The sequence below is a fragment of the Dromiciops gliroides genome, chromosome 3, assembly GCF_019393635.1.
Source record: "Dromiciops gliroides isolate mDroGli1 chromosome 3, mDroGli1.pri, whole genome shotgun sequence".
In the NCBI taxonomy this organism is placed as follows: Eukaryota; Metazoa; Chordata; class Mammalia; order Microbiotheria; family Microbiotheriidae; genus Dromiciops; species Dromiciops gliroides.
Genome location: NC_057863.1, coordinates 497,881,433 through 497,901,861, shown reverse-complemented (window position 1 = coordinate 497,901,861; position 20,429 = coordinate 497,881,433). Strand labels below are relative to the sequence as shown.

Below are 20,429 nucleotides of genomic sequence, written 5' to 3'. Positions count from 1 at the left end.
CAAGTTCATCCTCTTTGTTTCCTGTCTCTTATGATATTGTCTGGCTGTGTTGTCGTCCTAGAACATGTTTCCCTACCAGGTTGACAGTGGATCCTGAGGTGCTACCTACTTCAGGATGCCTTCTGAGATTAATTAGAAGAGAAGCATTGATTTCCCATTTTACTCACTTCACTCTGCCTTAAAAATACATTTCTTTATTTGTCATCCTGAAAAAAACCCTTACTGCTTTAGTTGTATGTAGTGTTGAAAATTCCACTTATTTGGTTATTTACATGCTTGGAATGTGTCTTATAAGAGCTGCTTACGTACACATTGTCATCTTCATTAGAATGTAAGTGCCTTGTGGGGTGGCTAGGTGGTGCAGTGGATAGAGCACCAGCCCAGGAGTCAGGAGTACCTGAGTTCAAATCCGGCCTCAGACACTTAACACTTACTAGCTGTGTGACCCTGGGCAAGTCACTTAACCCCAATTGCCTCACTTAAAAAAAAAAAAAAGAATGTAAGCGCCTTGAGGGTAGGGACTGCTTTTGTTTTTTATTTATATCCCGAGAGCAATAAATACTTGATGATTGATTGCTATGAATCCATAGTTTTCAGGGGATGATTGCTTTTCAAAAAAAATTTTTTTAGAGCTAGCAGGGACCTTAGAAATTATCTAAGTGCTAGGTACGGTGTTACACACACATAATACCTGCTATTGGGATTGTTTGAGCTCTATAGTTCTTAGCTGCTGTGTAACTGGGTATCTGCATTGAGTCTAGCATCAATTTGGTGAGCTCTGGGCTGCCTAGGAAAGGGCAAACTGGCCCAGGTCCGAAAGAGAGTAAGTGAAAGCTTTCATTGCCAGTGAGCAATGGGACTGGGTCCACTGAAGTCCACCCCGAATGAGGCTCAAAATCTCAAGGAAAAAAAAAAGAATTATCTAAGTCAACTTCCTCTTTTTACAGATGAGGAAACTGAGGCAAACAGGGTAAAGTGACTTGCACAGGGTCATAGCTGATAAATGTCTGAGGCCAGATTGAATTCAAGAAGATGAATCAGTTTTCTTTGCAATTCTATGCATTTTATTTTATGCCTTTAAGAGCATTCTTGAATGTCCAGAAAGGACCCAGAAGGTGCTCCTCAAGCTTCAGCAAACTGCCAAAGGGATCCATGACACTAAAAAAAGTTCACAAACCTCTGTCTTAGACCGAGGCCCTCGGGTGATCTGTGCTCGTTCAGCCCATCCCCTAGATTCAAACACCCACCCATATGGAGCCACATGCAAATATGCTCTCTGAGTAGCTGCTCGAGAGTGCTGTGTTTTTCTTTAGTACATGGGACAGCAGAGGGAGACCCGGAAGCCTCTTCTCCTGCTGCAGCTGCTCCTTCCTACAAGGAGAACTCACCTAATTCGTGAGCCAGAGTGTAGGCAGCCTGGAGCCCCTCATCCTCGATCACAGAACAGCTCTTGTCAGGGTCACAGATAGTTCCAATGTCAGCCACGCCTAGGGTGTCACAGCTCTGTTGCCCACAGAAATCCTGCTTGGCAGGAAGACAATTTTGTAAGGAAGACAGTTGTACAGAGAAGCAACCAGAAGCCTTTTAGTCCCTTTTCACTCTCCTAGTTGGGGCTCAACTAACCTAGAGGATACTTGCACAGTGACCTTTAGACCAACTAGTATTCGCTAAACTGTTCTCATGGAAGTTGAAAAGTCTCAGTAGCTGATTATTCCTAGGTTTTCTACCTACATGATGAAGCCCATGATGACTCTGATATTTAGAGGTAGAAGGGACCTCAGAGGTCATTTAGTTCAAGCCCCTTATTTGACAGATGAGGAAGGTGAAGCTCAGAGAGATTAAGCAATTTGCCAGCAAATGAGAGAGCCAGGATTAGAACCCATTTTGTGGTATTTTCCCAGTTATCCTCAGATTCCTGCTGCTTCCCCTTAGAGATTCATCAGTCATTAAGATATGAGAAGGATGCGGAATTTCTGGATGATGTAAGAGGTGACCCAGAGATTTCTATTCCCCCTCAAATAAGCCCTGGTGGCCAGTATAAAGGTAAACTCCATTCTTTTTAAAAACTGAAATTCTTGGCTTTTTTTTTTTATCACTGTAACTGCAATGACTATAAATGGAGATCTGTTTGGTTTTGTGGTGCCTCTGAACCAGAAAGGACATCAGTGATCATCTAGTCTGATCTACACTTGAACAAAATTCCTCTTTCCTATATATCCCATAAGTAGACAGTCAGCCTCTGTCTGATGACATCTAGTGAAGGAAAAACCACTAACACCCATGGCAACCCATTCTGCTTTTGGTCAGCATTCATTATAAGGAAATTTCCCTTTATATCAAGTCTAAATCTGCCTCTTTGCAACTTCCATTCACAGCTCTTAGTTTGGGCCTGTGGGGTCTAATTATTCTTCCACATTACAGCCCTTCAGATAATTGAAAACAGCTATTACCTTACTTATCTTGGACACTATTGCTATCTTAATGGTGGACAAGATTGATATAGCTTTTTGGGTTGCCATATCACATATTGCCTCATTAAGTTTATAGAACATTTAAACTCTTAAATCTTTTTTCACAGGAAAAAGCCACATCTTTCCTACTTTTCACCTGTGAAGTGGACTTTTTTCAGCTCAAGATTTTAAACTTATTTTGGGGCAGCTAGGTAGTGCAGTGGATAGAGCACTGGCCCGGAGTTGAGAGGACCTGAGTTCAAATCCAGCCTCAGACACTTACCAGCTGTGTGACCCTGGGCAAGTCACTTAACCCTGATTCCCTCCAAAACTATTTCTATTGAATTTCAACCTAGATTTGTCTCAAAATGCTGTAGCCGGTTGAGTTTTTTTTCCCCTTAATTTTGGATCCTGAATTTGTCTCGCCTGAAAATGCCATCTATGTGTTCGCCTCAGTCACTGGCAAAAACATTAAATAGCACAGGGTCAAATACAGATGCCTAAAGGCACCCTGCTTGGAAAACTTCAACACTGACATCAAAAAATTAGTCTTTAGGTTTGGGCATTCAGCCAGTTCAGAATTAACCCAACTATACTATTGGCAGGATACAATGGAAAGAATGTTGGGTTTGGAGCTAGTAGATCTGGGATCAAATCCTGGCTCTGCCATTTATCTTTATGATCTTGGCAAGTTACTTAACTTCTTTGCGCCTCAGTTTTCTCATCTGCAAAAACAGAGAAGGTTTGACTAGATGACTTCTAAGTTCCTTCCCAGCCCCAAATCTCCAGTCCTGTATTCTAGCCCACATCTCTCCATCTTGCTCACAAGAATAACAAGAGAGTCTTTGTCAAATGAGGTGTTTTTTTTTCTTTTGTTTTGTTTTGTTTTGTTTTGCTGGGCAATGAGGGTTAAGTGACTTGCCCAGGGTCACACAGCTAGTAAGTGTCAAGTGTCTGAGGCCGGATTTAAACTCAGGTACTCCTGAATCCAGGGCCGGTGCTTTATCCACTGCGCCACCTAGCTGCCCCAAATGAGTTGTTAATATCTAAGTGATATCATCAAGAGCATTTCTTTGAGCTGCTAGTCCAATGCTGATAATTCTATGGAGTTTTGATCTTATCACTCCCTCCAGCAGTAGAAATCACAACCTGACCACAATTTCTAATGCCATGCAATTCTTGTGCATGTCTTTCTACATATCCTCCAGAGGGGGTCCATCTAACATGCTACAGATCTACAGGCAACAGGCCCCCAGGAGGCCTGCCTGTAGATTTCTTGACATTACATGGTACCAGTGGAGCACACAGGTTGTAGTCCTTGCTCTTGGAACATAACTGACCCTTCTTTTCTTATGGTAAATTTCTTACGTTTTTCTTTTACTTTTTCTTTTCTTTCTTTCTTTTTTTTTTTTTGTGAGGAAATTGGGGTTAAGTGACTTGCCTAGGGTCACACAGCTAGTAATTGTTAAGTGTCTGAGGCCAGATTTGAACTCAGATCCTCCTGAATCCAGGGCCAATGCTCTATCCACTGTGCCACCTAGCTGCCCCCTTATGGTAATTTTTTATTTGTACTTTTTAATTAGTAATATACTGAAGCCCATTTGTGTTCCCCATCTCTATTGCCTTTTGGAGGACCCACAAATTTAATTCTTCAGAGAATATGTTATTTTACAATGAACAGGTTTATACAACATCACCTGAAGAATATTGCTGTTGGTAAAAAACCAAGCCTTTGTTTTAGGGAGAAGCTTGGCATTATTAAAAAGCACTGCAAAATCCTTCAAATGCAATTGAACTCTTCCCCTCCTTCCTCTTTAAATCTGTAGTGTCTAACCAAGGTAGATGTCCTTGTGGACCAGCACTATGGATCATCCATCCAGCCACCCATCAGTCAGAACAAGAGGTATTTTTCATTTACTTGCTTTTTCCTTTGTGGACAGTTAGGCTGAACTTTTGGGAAGGATTGTAGGTCTCATTTAGGAAGAAATGCAATGTGCCAGCACCTGATGGAAGCCACACAATGCCAGTCATCAGTAGGAAAATCTGAGGGGCTTCATGGTCTCTAGGAAGTTTCTCTTTGATTTGGAGTCTGTGCAGACATCCTCCATGACAGTGACCAACCATCCTGTCTACCCTGGGGGAGTATCTCCCTGTTTTATATCAATAATTAGAGGACTGTTGAACAAAGTTATTTCACTTGTTGCATTTCCATCTTTCAAAGAATCTTGTATATTTTTTTTTAACATTCTGCCTAACACAACTAATCTAGTAAGCCCCTCCAAAGGAAAAAGAAGGGTAATGAGGTCTTTCATTACTTGTTCATTGTTTTTTGGGGTGGGGGTGGGGCGTGGTTTTTTGGGAGGCAATCAAGGTTAAGTGATGTGCCCAGGTTCACAAATCTAGTAAGTGTCTTGAGTTTGGATTTGAACTCGGGTCCTTCTGACTCCAGAACCAGTATGCTACCTAGCTGTCCCCTCATGACCTGTCCTGAAGTCATGGCTCTTTGTGATCACAGTTTCCTTTTCTAGATGTTCACTAACAACCTCTCTATAATTTTGTCAGAAATTGAAGGCAAACTTATTGTCCTTGAGCCTATCGATTCTTTTTTCTAAAAAAAAAAAAGAAACAAATCGAGAAATTTGCTTTTATCCATTCCTGCAGTACCTATTCCATTTCCCACAATCTTTCAAAGATGTCTGAGTGTCACCAATTATATCTGCCAGTTGTTTCAATGACCAAGGATGTAGTTTGCCCAGGCTTGGGCAACATAAACTTATCTCAGGAAGAGAGGTGATCGCTTACCATCTCATTCTTTATCTTGAGTGTCATCTCCTTATTAGCCACTTTGTTCTATCCTTTCCTGCGCTGATTTCTCTTTATATATTTTTAAATTATTGGATTCTACCTATCCTTTCTCTGAGACCTTTGAAATCTTCTCTTTCCAAAGCAGGAGGGAAAGTGACCATTTTTCTTTTCTTCTCTATCACAAATAACAAAAAGGAATGGTCATTTCCTCTTAAGATTCTTTCAGTTTCTACCTCAGCAGCCAGGTCCTTTTTGTTGATAAGAAAGAGGCTCAGTTCTTTTTTGGTTCCTCTACCTTATGAAGGATGAAATTATCTTTGAGATAAGCCAAGAAATTATTACCTGTTCTGCTATTTTTTTTTTCTGGTGGGGAAGAAGAGAGACAGTGAGAGAATGAGAGAAAGAATGAGAGTGAGAGAATGAGACTGAAAGTGAGAAAACAAGACGGAGATGGAGAGAGAAGGAGACAGCTGCCTCATATGTCTGGATAACTGAAGTCTTGTCATTTGACAGCTGTCTCTTTTCTCTTTTTCTCCAGTTGGAAATGTTTTTTCCCATCTGAATTCAGAACATTTGTGGGCTAGAACATACCTCATTTAATAACCTCATTTGCCTTTAGGTGGGAATGCATTTAAACCACACTGGACTCCTAATTTTATGAAGCTATAGACAAGATCTCTCTCCTGCCTGTTCCTGTGTTTAACAACCTTCTTTGGTAGAAATTCTTTCTTATAGCTAACTTAAAAGTCCACAAGCTGATGTTTACTTTCCTTTGCGGTCAGGATTTGAGTGGTCAGCCAGTCACCAAGCTCGGAATAAGAACCTTCTTGAGACTTCCTTCATAAATACTCTACACTAAGATGTCTATCCTGACTCTTCCCACTCATGAGACTTCTGGCCTTCAGACTGGACTAAAAGAGAGACCTTTCCCCCATGTGGGTAGGCCTGCTGGGGCTCCCTTTTATCTGCTTTCCTCCTGTTCTCCATTGAACCCCAGGGCATCCTGAAGCCAGAATCACAGACCTGTCTGGTGAGCAGAATGGCAGTATCATAGTGTTCAGGGTGGCGGTCACTGGTGGGATTGAAACGCTGTTGCCAGCTGCAGAAATTGCGAAGGGTGAGCCCCCCATTGTCTGACACCTCTGGCCCCCACTTCTCATCTTCCACTACCAACACCTTGACCACGACTAGGTTGACGGAGTTCTTCAGGCTGGGATGCTTGTAGATACGAGCTGCTATTGACATCAGTGTCAGAATGTGATTCTGCCAGGAGGAAAGGACACCATGAGAAATAGAAGGTTAAATGCTGTGAGGAGGAACCAAGAATGCTAGAAATTCTGCAAAAGGCTTCACCTATATTACTTCCTTTCATTGTCAAACAATGCCACGCTATAATGAGAAAACTGAAGCAGACACAAGTGATGTGAATCATCCAGGGTCACAGAATTTGAACTTGGGTCTCCCTGACTCTAAGTCCCATGTTCTATCCACTGGGTCACACTGCCTCTCGACTAATTTGACTGGTTATTTAAAAATTTCTTTTGGCGGGGCAATGAGGGTTAAGTGACTTGCCCAGGGTCACACAGCTAGTGTTAAGTGTCTGAGGTCACATTTGAACTCAGGTCCTCCTGAATTCAGGGCCAGTGCTTTATCTACTGCATCACCTAGCTGCCCTGACTGGTTATTTTTAAAATAAATTTTGATTGCTCTTTTACCAGCATATTCATTCTTTCACCCTCCCCTGATTAGAGAGTCATCCCTTATGACAAAGAGGGGGAAAAAAGACAAATTAACAAAACTAACCAATACATCCAAAAGTTTGACCTTATATGTAGCATTTCACACCTATGTTACCTCTTAAGAGGAGGTGTCTTATCTTATTTCTTCCTTCTTTGGAGCTAAACTTGTCAGCTCTTCTAATGCCTTCCCATGGCATAGGCATTTTCTTAGGAAAAAAGCAACTGATCACATATCCAAAGAAAGTAGGGGTTCCTCCTTCCCCTTCTCCCCCCCTTCTCCCCCACTCCACAAAAGTAATTTGCCTGATGGTCTAAGGAGTAATCTGTACTTTTCAGCAAACAGGGAGCAACACTGAGCTGCTGACATTGCAGACTGCCTGCCTGGTGGCCTGACGTCACCAGCTTCTGTGTGCACAGCTTTGAGGGTCTGCTCAGGTCTTAAAAGAAAGGAGTGGGTCTAATCAGAATGAGGCAGTGCCGGATCACACCTGTTTTCAGTTCTTCAGGGAAGGCTGAAGGCACAGAGATCATAGTTTGGCCACAGTCCTGTTCTCAAGTTGCCAGTTCCTTTCATGCTAGATTCCAGGGGTTTGAGAACAGGCCATATTCCCCAGTGTCTTTTCCTTTCTCAGGGTCTTTTTCAAGCTGGCCCTCCCAGACTAGTTGACAGATGGAGTGGAGAAAGGGCAGAGGGACAGTCCACAGCTGACTGGAGTACTAGGACCTGGCTCTCTGTCCTCCAGGCTGGTCAGCATCCTGCATCCCCTGGGTCATGCAATCCTATCTCCCTTCTGCTCTGTGGTCAGGAAGGTGGGAGGGTGTTGAGGACGGCAGAGGAAAATCCGGAAAGGGACATTCCACAGGCTAAAGCCATGTGTGGGAGTTCCAGACGAATCCCATTATTTGTGAATGGGATTTGTCTGTACACCTCTTGGGCGGGAGCCAGGTATTTGGACAGCCCCACAGACGTGGGGTTGGAAGGTTACTTAGCACGTCAAGCACTCCAGCAATGTTTAGGCTGATGTAAACATCTTATCAGCAATGCTAGAACTTGGCACTGGCTCTTGGAGTCAGATTCATGAGAAAAAAGGCAATTATTATGCAACCCTAGGCCAAGGGCTCAGGGTAGTAGCTACCAGGGGCTCATTCCTGGGCCAGGTCTTCTTTTTGGAGGGTGTTCAGAGGGACAGAAAGAGCCACTTGCCTTCCCGAGAAGGGAGGCAGAGGGTGCGACAGAATAAGAACAACTCCCTGGGGTTTCTTTACAGTTTTATGAAGCTGATTATTCCCAAATGCTTACCCTTTTCTGGATATCCGTTTCCAAAGTTCAAATCTGACCCCAGACACTTACTAGTGGTGTGACCCTGGCAAGTTCCCTAACCTCTCTTTGTTTCAGTTTCCCCTACTGTAAAATGGGGATAATAACAGCACCTATTTCCCAGGGTTGTTGGAATGATCAAATGAGACAATAATTGTAAAGTGCTTAGGGTAGTGCCTGGCTCATAGTAAGTATTATATAAGTGTAAGCTATTATTATCATCATCTGTAAAATAGTGATGATGGCTTCTTTCACAGGAGTTGTAAGGATGAAAGAAGTATCAGATGTCAATTGTTTAGTGTCAGTCACAGTGGTTGAACACATGGTATTAAAGGCTTTAAGACATTAGAATAGTCTGCTTCCCCCCAAACCACACAAGACTGAAAGTCAAGCACTAGTTTTCATTGAAGAAAATATTTGTTGTCCAGTTGTTTCAGTCATATCCCACTCTTTGTGACCCCATTTGGGGGTTTCTTGGAAGAGATACTATAATGTTTGGCTATTTCCTTCTCCATCTCATTTTATACATGAAGAGACTGAGGCAAAAAAGGGTCAAATGACTTGCCCAGGGTCACACAGGTAGTAAGTGTGTGAGGCCAGATTTGAATTCAGAAAGATGAGTTTTCCTGACTCCAGGGCCAGCGCTGTGCCACCTAGCTGCCCTAAAGAAAATACAGATGGCTTCTTCAGAGGATAGAACAGGAAGGAATGGTATTTAGTTCCAATAGTAAGGACTGAGGCAATTTTAGTGAGGCAATTGGGGTTAAGTGACTTGCCCAGGGTCACACAGCTAGTAAGTGTTAAGTGTCTGAGGCCCGATTTGAACTCAGGTACTCCTGAATCCAGGGCCAGTGCTCTATCCACTGCGCCACCTAGCTGCCCCTGGGAAGAACTTCTTATCAATAAAAGCCTTAAAATATTTGAACACAAGGGAAGCCCTTAGAATGGCAAGTTTACCTTGAGGTGGGATATTGGACTATAGAAGAAAAACTCACATTTACATAGCAATTTACAAAGTATTTTCCTCAGAACAACCCTATAAGGTGAGCAGTATAAAAGGGTTTTTTTTGGTTTTGTTTTTGTTTTTTCTCCTCTAAGACCTGTGATTTCATCAGTATGGGAGCTACTGGTGAGGAAACTCCCTCTACTGGGGTATATCTACAACTGTTCTTTAATTAATAATTTGAAGGCTGCCAGTATATTTCAGTGGTAGCACTTGAACCCAGGTCATTCTGATTACAAGGCCAGCCCTCTATGTACTGCCAGTATAAACTTTATCATTCCCATTTTACAAGTAAGAAAATAGAGGCCCAGGAAGTTTCACTTGTTTAGAGCTAGGACTTGAAGGCACGTCTTCTGGCTCTAAGCATGAGATGCTTTTCCCTATAACAAGCCTCAGAACAACATGAGGTCTTAAGGTCACTACTACCTTCTCACAATTTCTAGGGATTATCTGTCTACATCTATTAAAATTCAAAGCCTGAAGCGCAATTCTCTTTGCTGAACCTTCCTCCCCTCTCCCTCCCTTGTCCCCTTAGCTCTTGGCTCTTTCTTTGCTTTGATGGGTACTTAAACTAGCCTCTTGGAGGCAGACCTTCGAGAGGAAGAATGAAGAAAGTACAGAAGTGAGGTCATTTGGGTGGCAGCAGTGGAGGTACTGAGAGGCATAGGAACCTCTGAGTCCTTGCTAATTCTTTGGGTCTGGGGCCACGTTCAACTTAGAAAGCCACCCTAGGAAGGTAGGCTCCGCAACTAGCCAAGGAAAAGGTCAAGTTCATTTGCTCTACCATCTGGTGTCTATTTATACCCACCCACCTACAGAATAAGTACATGCTGCTGAAGAACGAACAAGATCCTGCCTGGCTGGGCTGGGCTGGACTGGGCCCCAACAGCATCCACGGGAGGTGGGCAAGAGAAGGAAGGAGCTTGGGTGGGTGGAATGAGGCATCAATGGCTGAACTAACTCTAGAATTTGTCTCTGTGGCTTGGCTCTCTCACCTAAGTTGCAGATTCTCAGAGTTGGAAAATACTTTAGAGGCCATGTAGACTCAACCCAAGCCAGGTCAAGAATCCCTTCTATATAGTATCCCTGACAGCAAAGGGGATCCTCATTACCTTCAAAGGCAGGCAGCCCATTCTACTTTTGGACACTTAAAAAAAAATTAGGCAATTGGGGTTAAATGACTTGTCTAGGGTCACACAGCTAGTAAGTGTTAAGTGTCTGAAACTGGATTTGAACTCAGGTCCTCCTGACTCCAGGGCCAGTGCTCTATCCACTGCACCACCTGGCTGCCCTTTTGGATACTTTTTAATTAAGAATCTCGCGCCCCCCCCCCTTACAATGAGCATAAAGAAAGTCAGGCCAAATCTCATGATACCCTACCACTAAGCAGTACTTACAGGTGTCCCAGGTACCTCTGATGAGATGAATTAGAAGATTTTAGTCCCTTGAGACACTTTGAGGGAATGGTTTGGCCTCTAGATAAGTCCCCATCATTTGGTGTCCCCAGGCTCTGGGAATTACCTTGATCTTCCAGTGGACTACCTTGGACATAACCTGTCCTTTGATTCCTTTAGTTACCAGAAAGGAAATTTTCCAACAGAGCTGAGTGATAACTAAAAGCAAATGGTGAGTAGTATCCCTTGATACCTTGCTTCTCCCTACTGGATTTTCCCTATGGGCCAAGACAGGTCTCAAAGATGAAACCCCAGACACCTCCTTTCTTTGAGGCTGATCCCAGGGCACCTGAACTAATTCTGAATGGTAGGGTTTGAAAGAACAGAGTGATGAAAGGAAAAGAGGAGGTCCAGAAAGAATTGCTCTTATTCTTCCTTCCTCATGAATTCAAAGGTTTTCAGACCCTTGAGATGATGTCCTTAGCCAGAACAAAGGAAACCACCTCCTCAAAGCAGGTTATTTTAACAAGAATAGCTAGCATTCATACCATGCTTTGAGGTTTGCAAAATACTATATATATATGTATACACACACACACACACATATATATATATATATGCACATATATATATATGTGTGTGTGTGTGTGTGATCTCATTTGACATCTCATGACAGTCCTCTGAGATAGGTGCTGTTATCATCCCCATTTTACAAACGAGGAAACTGAGACAGAAATCAGTTAAGTAACTTGCCCGGGGTCACACAGTAGCTGAAGGAAGAAGTAGATTGAACACCAGAGGATGACCCTCAAACATATCACCATCTCCCTTCCATATCACACATCTGTGTTAGGAAAAAATACAAGTTATTGCATAGATCATTGCACATGCCCACTCCTTTCTGGTGGGAATCCTAGCTGAACCATTTGAGATAGCAAAGTTTAAAAATAATAGCTAATCATCTATGGGTTATATGCCTTTAAAACAGACTTACTTCACTGATGAACTGTCCCATCAGGACCCACAGAGGGCAGCCACTTCTGCTAAGCAACAGTGCCTGTCAGAAATCAAAAGCTGTTTTCTCTGGCTATTTATATCTATGATAATGGCTCTGTTTGGCACAATGAAGGGGAAAGAATATTGGGTTTGGGGTCCAGAAGCAGATCTGATACTAAAGATTACATAGCTAGTAAATTATTTAAGCTCTCAGTCTCAATCTTATTTGTAAAATGGGAACAACAATGCTTACCCCATCTCAGGTTGCTCTGTGGAAAAGCACTCTATAAAAGTGAGTTATGTAGTAGTATCCCTTCATTTAAGATAGGGCAGCTAGGTGGCACAGTGGATAAAGCATCCGCCCTGGATTCAGAAGGACCTGAGTTTAAATCTGACCTCATATACTTTACACTTACTAGCTGTGTGACCCCTGGGCAAGTCACTTAACCCTTATTGCCCTGCCCCCTCCCCCCCAAATAAAATAAGATGGGGCTGCTTTCAAAACATCCTGGGCAAATATCTCTTGAGGAAGAGATCATCTGACCACCCTCGTTTATTGGGTCTTACTGGCCAGAAGTTCTTCTTTTTTTGTTGTTTTTTGTTTTTGTTTTTGTTTTTGCAGAGCAATGAGGGTTAAGTGACTTGCCCAGGGCCACACAGCTAGTGTCAAGTGTCTGAGGTCAGACCTGAACTCAGGTCCTCCTGAATCTAGGGCCAGTGCTTTATCCATTGCGCCACTTAGCTGCCCCCCAGAAGTTCTTCTTGATAGATGGTCACAGTTCTTCCTATTGTAATTTAAGACCATTTTCTATGGAATTCATTTGTTTTCTTCAACTGAAAGAAACTTTTGCTTGATTCTTAGTTTTTAGCCATGTAAACTTCGGAAAGTCTTTTCACTGGTAGAAGCCTCATTTTTCATTTGTAAAATAAGCATAGTATTGGTACTACCTACTTCACAGGCTTGTTGTGAGGAAGGGGCCTTGTAAACTCTGAAGTGCGATGGAAAGGTCAGCTATTATTATAATTGGGAGAGTGATGGTAGGCACGTTTGGGGTGAGGGGGTGGAGTAGTACATTGGCCATTAAGATACTTTACTTGGGAAAGTTCCCTTTTGACTGTGCTGATTTGAACAACTATATCTGACAGTATAGGATGGGGAGTAGGAAAGAACAGTAGACAGAATGTAGCTTATGATTTAAAGCAGGCAATCTTTAGCTTTTTAAAAATGTCATGGTCCTCGTTGGTAGCCTATAGAAGTCTTTGGATCCCTTCTCAGAATGATGCATAAAAGAAAAGGATTATCAGAGGAACCAGTTAAACTGAAATACACATATATCTATTTTAAAAGTTTATGGACCCCAGGTTAAGAATTCCTGTTAAAAAAGGAGGCTACCCTACCTTCTCCTGGGTCAATTTAGAATGTCATAAAGGAATTGAGGGGGGCGGCTAGGTGGCGAAGTGAATAAAGCACCGGCCCTGGATTCAGGAGTACCTGAGTTCAAATCCGGCCTCAGACGCTTGATACTTACTAGCTGTGTGACCCTGGGCAAGTCACTTAACCCCCATTGCCCCACAAAAAAATAAATAAATAAAGGAATTGAGGACATTTGGGTCCCCCCCCCCCCAGGATAAACTGGATGAGGAAGGGAGACATTAGTGACCTGCCCCTAGAAATAGTCTTGTGGTGGTTAAGCATCAAGAGATTAGCTCAGTCTGTTTTGGAGAGGTTTTCCAGCCCCATACCTGAGGGCTCCAAAAGCACAGAAGAGAATTCAGAAGACCAGTCTTATTGAAGATACAATGACAAGTTGGACTCTCACCTAGGGGTTCCCATGCCAAAAGACTTGGGGGGCACCAATCGATTGCCACCCAGTTCTTTCTTGCTCCAGTTTCATCCGGGGTTACAATTAGCAGGAGCCGGATGTAGCCAGAGTTAATTGAATCTTCTGAGGTGGTCCCCTCCCTTTCAGAAAGCCCCTTTGTTAGAGCCCCTTAACTCTGAAATCAGATAAGGAGGTGGGAGGCAGGGGGCCCCTTTTGTCAAAGGATTAAGTGAACTCAATTGCATGGGTTCTGGAAAACTTCATAGGCGCCTGACAGTGAGACCTGCCCAGGGCAAGTTTAATTCCTCCCTCCCTCTTCCTTGAGGCTAACTGCTTTTTAGGATAGGGTAAAAGAGCAAAGCAGTGGCTTATATATGAGTTTCCCATGAGGGTAAAAGTCCAGACATGGGTTTTTGGGATTGTTACCTTTATTGTCTGTTCCCATAAGAGAGGAGACCATATTCAGACAAGCAGAGGGCCAGTGAAACCTGCAGTCCCCCCCCCCCCCCAGCCCTTTTATATATTGAGATGCCCACTTCCCTTAGGTCAGGGACATTGTCTTTGGAAGGCAGGATTGCTCCCAGAAGTGAAATGGGAAATTGGAACAAATGATGAAAGATTAAGGCTAGAACTTAGGTCTCCCAATTCACAGTCCTGTGTTTTTTCATGCTCTACTATTCAACCTCCCATTAATTGAAGAAGGCTTTGGGAAACTGCTTGAAGAGGTATTTTATGCCATGTTATGTTTTTTTTTCTTTTCCAAAATGCCTATATGGAAAGGGAGTGTCCTGACCCCGGGGTCACCCTGTGACCAAAGCTACATGGGGTGCTATGAATCTGCTCTCTTCTTTGTCCTGCTCTCCTAGCTGTGTTTTCATTTATTCCTTCAGGAGGGCCCTGGGAGGGGTGGAGAGGAGGGAAAAGGCATTGAGCAGAACACAGCTCGTCTGTTGTGTTCTGCACATCATCAGCTTGGTTCTGTAGCATCTCCACAGCCAGGGAGGACGTCAGACGAAAGAGGCCAGTGGGCGGTCATGGGAACAGCTGTGCCTCAGTCCTTGCTCTCCCCTCCCACCCCCAGCTTCACCAAAGTGGTGACAGCAGAGGAGGAGATACTCCGTGATATAATGAGATCAAGGTGGAGACAGAGGAGCTAGTAGAGCTGAGAAGTTTTTTTCCTTTTAGGATTAACTTCAGAAGCAGCCCCAGAAGTGGACATACCCAAAGAGAGGAGAAAAGCTTTCTCACATGGTGTTAGTGCTTTTTTTTTGGTAAGTTTCCCTATGCCACTGGGTATGTGTGCCTGGACAAATATGTCCAGAAGTGCCTGTGCATAATGTGGGGGACAGAGAAAGACAGAGATAGAGAAAATGTGTATATATATATATATATATACAGATGTGCTGAATGAGACCCTAATATGTTAGGTCACTTAAGCCATGATCACAAAGAGCTGAAATGCTATTGGCAGGCATAGCTGGCGAGAGACAGCTAACATGCCAGCTACTACAGTCTTCCTTTGCCTTTTTGCAGTGGGCTTGAAGATAAGGGAGCCAAGTGCATTAATACTAGCCTAGGGAGAGGAGGTGATGGGAAAGGAACTAAATTTCACCCCTTCTTTACCCAAATTTCCCATCCATTTTTGTTGCCAAAAGTATTTTCTTCAGCCTAGAAACACAAGGGCTAACTCAGCTCAATCCACAGCCTTGAAAGCATTTGGAACTTATGGGCTAGAAACCAAAGCTTGTCTGTCTATGGCCAGCTGTAATGCTCGGTGATGACAGGTATTTGTTTAAAAGCAGGACCTTGAAGTTTCAGTTTGACTGTAAGACCCCTAGACTAGATTTGCTTTTGCTGTTTTCTCCCTCTCATTTTCCACAGGGCTTCTTCCCTGCCCCTCCCCCTCCTGCCCCAACCCCCTTCTCTTTATCATTACCATTTTGAAATATAAGCCAGAAATCAGCCTTGGGGGTGGGTAGGAAAAATATGTTTAGAGCGAATCTACTATGCTGGTAGGACTCCCAGGTCAGAAGTACCTAAAATGAGGGAGGAAAAGCAGTAGTCCTCTTAAGCATATTTCTGGTATCTACTCTCTGGAGTCTTCTTTTCGTGGGAATTAGAGGAAGGAGGTAGGTTGACTGTGAGCAAGCCGGCACCTGCCTCTGATTCCATGACCAATATGGAAAATGTAAGCAACACAGACCCAAACCCAGCCCATGTGGATAGACTGCCTGGGTGAGGTAGAGCTGCCTACCTGTGCTCTAAGAGAAACTAGTACCAAGGGAAAGAGCAGGTTTGAGTGGCTGAGGCTTAGCCAGGGTTTTTGTGGTAATCAGAAGTATCAGGTAGAACTCTTATCCCCTAATACTTCATATGACAGTCAGGCTTGAATGAATTTCTTAGTGACAAGAGAAGGTGGGGTGAGGAGGTGGAAGGCAAGTCTATTTCCTTTCCCATGGCTGCTTCCCCTTAGGCTGTCATTAATACCCTTGGTCTCTTAGCTTCATATCCACTCTAAAGGGCAGAGAATGAGTTTCCTGGGTGTCTGGGTTGATTGGCAGCCTGCGGATGCCCTTCGTTTGGAATTGATTTCTCCAGGCTCCGTGCTCCAAGGGACCTAGATCCAGAAGGCAGATCAGTTTCTCCTTCCCTGGCACAGGTCCTGGTTCTATTTTTCCCCGGGAGCAGGGAGAGGATAGCTCCCTCCTGTTTCTGGCACCCTCTCTGCCAGCCTGGGTCCTCCACACTTTGGGGAGGTGGTGAGTCTTGGGGAAAACAGATACATCCTGCTGTGTCCGCTCTGACTACAGTGGTGTGGCTACAATTTACTTACTCCTAGGGGTACTTCCTGCGCCCCACTTGAAGGTGGCTGTGTCTACGATCTGAGTACAAGGCTTTAAGAAAGATGGACTACCACATGCAAACATTCGTAACAAATACACACGTATACACCATCCAAAGGGTTAACACTAAACTACTCTTCTTCCCTCCCTTTTCCACTGAAGCTCTAGTTTCCAGAGTAGAATTTCCCACTCTGCCAGGCACACAGTCCCCAGGCAGAAGTCCCATTCTCCTCCCATCTTATGTTGGTTGTGGGCACAACCCAGTTTTTCTGGGGCTATGATCCAGGTTGGCTGGCAGATATGTTTTATAACATCCCTCCGTTCCCATCAAATTGTGCTGAGCAGATAGAGTATTTGGGTCACCTACTCTTCCCCCCGCGCCGCTCCCCCCTCCCCCATGCCATTTTCCTTAATACAATCTGAGTTTTTGAGAAGCTATAGCTGTTCACTCCTATCTTCATTTCTTTGGGTTCTTTTAGTTTCTTTGGAACAATTTAGGAAGTAGGGATACCCTCCCAAGATGTTCCCGGTTAACCTGCTTGGGGAGGAGATGTCGAGAGGAGCCTAGGAGGGGAATTCACCCACACATGCAACTTTGCCAGGTGCTTCCAGGATTTCAGAATGAGTGGTATGAGGAACAAGAAAAGATGTTTGTGAGTAAAACTGGTGATGAAATTAATGAAGAACTGAGATACGGTCCAGGTGGAAGGGTGGAGACAGAAAGGGTTAACACTTTTCAGAGTAAGAGATTGGGGCGGGGGGGGGGCGGGAGAAGAGAAGTGTCCGGAATTTTCAAAATAAATGAAGGGGCTAGCGAGAAGCAAGTAGAAAGTTCTTCCTGAGGGAACACTGGAAGGAGGTGAGGTTGTTTGGGGATGCAGGCTGAAGCCTCTGGTTAAGGACGGAAAGTGCGCTCCTACCTTCAGGTCCGATCCATAGAAACGGGCCATGGAGGCGTCCGCCACCAGCAGCGTCTCCACGTATCGAGCCTCGGACACAAAGCGCTTGGTCCGGCTGGTGGCTCCCAGGGGCGGCGGGGACTCGCTGGCTCCTTCCGCTTCTTCCTCTTCTTCCTCCTCCTCTTCCTCCTGGGGGTCTCCCTCCTGCGTCTCTCGCTCCGGCCCCAGCCGTAGAGGGCCTCCATCCGGGGTGCCCGGCCCCAGGAGACTAGCATGCCCCTCCCGCCCCCCGCGCAGCAGTCGGTGTGGCTGGGTCAGGGGGTCCCCCGCGCCCGCCGGGCCCGAGGGCAGCACGGTGAACTCTTCGCCGTCCAGTAGGAAGGAGCCACTCAGCCCTCCGCACAGGCTGACGGCCACCAACGACTCGGGCTGCCCATTGACTGTGCCCGAGTAAAAGCAGCTCCGCAGCCCCTCCTCGCCTCGGGCCGGCCCCCCCGCCCCGCCCAGGTGCTCGATCTTGAACTCGGGGGCCAGGAAGCTGGCGTCGGGAGCCAGGCGCAGGAGGAAAGACTTCCCGAAGGCAAACAGGTGGAGAGCAATCTCCCCCTCACTGCCCAGCAACCTCGTGGGCACCACCAACTCATGGGCCTCCTCCCCCGGACTGGGCAGGGCCAGGGCGCTCGAGAACAGCAGCGGCAGCAGCAGCAGCAGCGGCGGCGGCAGCAGCAGCGGCGGTGACCAAGGCCAGGGGGAGGCGGCAGGGCCCCGGGGCAGGGCTGGGCAGGGTGAGGGCATGGGTGACTTCGGGGTGCGACTGGCACAGGAAGAGAGAAGCCCAGCCAGGGCCGTGGGGCAGGTGCTGGGAGCCGCTACAGGACGGACCTGAAAGGTCTGTCACCTCAGAAGAACCCCAGTCAACCTGGTGAAATCAGGTTAAGGGGCAGCCCAGGGCTGGGACTCTGAGAACAATGCGAGAGGCCAAGCCGAAGGGCAACGGGAGGGAGAAAGACCCTGGGCTCCAGGCTCCCTCCGGCGGCTCAGTGGCTCAGCTCGTTTCCCTCTTTGCGGAGATCCTGCCTCCCCGAGCAGCAGCGAGCTGGGGAGCCGGCTGAGCGGGAGCAGCTGCCTCTGTGGGCCAGGCGTGGGATCCGTCCTCCTCCCCTTCCCCCGGACTCTGCCTTGCCTGCCTAGCCTCCGCCTCCCTACCCTGGGAAGCACCCGAGTGGGCTGTCGAGCCCTCCGTATTTATACTTCCTTCCCGGCTTTGACATAAGAGGTTTATTTTTGATCTCTCACTATTCCAGTTTCCCCTCCCCTGGGATCCTAGAGAGAAGCAGAAAAGAGGGAGAGGGGAAAAAAAAGTTTTGGACGAAATTTAAAGCCAATCAGGAGTTAGCGAGACCCGCCTCCCCGCCTTCCCGCCCCCACCCCCCTTTAAGTGTCAACTCCAACTTTTTTTTCCTTTTCCCCTTTTCCGCTTTCCCATATTAACCCTTACAATGCTGGGCTGGCATTCAAGGGAGTGTTTATGGACCCCCCTGACCCTCCCTTCTTGAGGACAGCAGCTCAGGTAAGTCCCCTTCTCTGGCTACAACGCCATTATCCAGATCCCTGCACAGTCTGAGGTGTCGCCCCAGAGATGGCTCCAGCTTTTATTCCTGGGGCCCAGGGAAGGGGGATTCCAGTATTTCAATTGTCAAACCCAAAGTGGGAGGCAGAGAAGGGATCTACACAGTCAAAGCACCACGATAAGAACCTTATCCTCATCCTAAATCAGAGATCCTGGAAAATCCCGCCCCAGCTAGCTTCACTAATCACAATGGACATTGCAGCCCGGGTGGGGAAGCGGGCAGAGGGCCCCATTTCCACCAGGCAAGTGCTTCCCTCCCTGTGGAGGGAGGAAAGATGGGAGCAAAGTGGGACCACCCCAGAAGATTAAAACAGAAATCAGCCAGTAGTTTTTGGACTTCTCCTTTGGAAAGGAAGGTGCTCTTCAGGAGCAGCATTGGCTGGAGGCCCTGAAAACTCTTCCTTCAAGTCTGGCGTAGTGTAAATTGCCTGACCTGCTTTTTGAAAGTTGGATTCTCCCATCCTACCCTAAGGTCTTTGCCTTTTTCCCCCCTCCTTTTTGTCCCTGTGGTGTTCCTTACACCCTGGATTACAAACATGGGAAGATCTTTTCAACTCCAACTACCTCTTGCCTTGTCCTGCCCTGCTTAGGTGAATGGAATGAAATTGGGGTACGGCAATTGAGGAAGACTTTGATTCCGTTTTCTTTCTCCCTCAAGTCTGCAAAGCCTGGAGGGGATCTACAGGATAGATTTTTGAAGATGCTCTTCGTCTTGGTTAAGGGCTCCCTTCTTCCCCCTTTTCTCATTTCCCAGTAGATTAGAATCCATTAGGGGGTCATCACATAGGAAAAATGGAGAAGCCAGAAGCCCCCTTCTCTCGCTGCATTCCCCTCCCCTCCCCTTGAGAGCCCAGGGAGAGCTGAGGCTTGAGGTCATTTCTGCTTCTCATTAGCAGTTGATTCTATGCGGTAGCCAGTATTGTTTGTAGCTCATATGAGGCTCTTAGGGCTTGTTAAATTCAAAGAGGAGCCTATCACAACAACAACAAACACACATTTGCGGCAACTGAATTCAGTGTCAGATCCTCCCTTGGGTTTTAGGGGAAATTTTAAAGCAATCACCTCTTTCTAGGGTCAGACCTTTCCTTGAGATTCAAGGGAAATTATACAGCAATCATCTCATTTTAGGGCTTACTTCCTTCAAAAAACCAGACGTTAGAGCTAGAAGTGATTTTAGAAGTGTGCTAGTCCAAGTTACTTATTTGACAGATGAGAAAACTGGTGATGGACAAGTGACTCACCCTGGTCAAATTAGTTAGGAAGTAGTAGAAGCAAGACTAGAACTTGTCTTCTGGGTCCAAGTTTAGTTCTCATTCTGGGTCCAAGTTAGATAGATGGAAGAACTTTCCAATGCGGAGCATTGTGGACTGTTGATCCTGGAAGATCTTTTGGAGCTCTTTAAGGGTAGAAATAACTCATGCCTCCCTAGGATACTTTAGGGGAAATTTGGTGGGAGGCAATAAGATGGATGGAAGTGGCTTCTCCAGTTCCCTTCCAGCCTGAGAACTCTACAAGTTTGTAAGGAACAA

At 45.6% G+C, this 20,429-nt stretch overlaps 1 protein-coding gene across 1 annotated transcript in view; it reads right to left on the bottom strand.

Annotated features, from left to right (window-relative positions):
• Positions 1 to 18,596, bottom strand: part of ADAMTS8 (ADAM metallopeptidase with thrombospondin type 1 motif 8) — a 30,172-nt gene extending 11,576 nt beyond the window's left edge. The window contains exons 1-3 of the mRNA XM_043990781.1: positions 17,292 to 18,596; positions 6,279 to 6,518; positions 1,389 to 1,521 (exon numbers count right to left, since the gene is read on the bottom strand). Of these exons, the coding sequence (XP_043846716.1) occupies positions 1,389 to 1,521; positions 6,279 to 6,518; positions 17,292 to 18,065 (1,147 nt within the window). The 5' untranslated portion in view covers positions 18,066 to 18,596. The remainder of the gene's footprint in view (positions 1 to 1,388; positions 1,522 to 6,278; positions 6,519 to 17,291) is intronic.
• Positions 18,597 to 20,429: the final 1,833 nt, after the last annotated feature.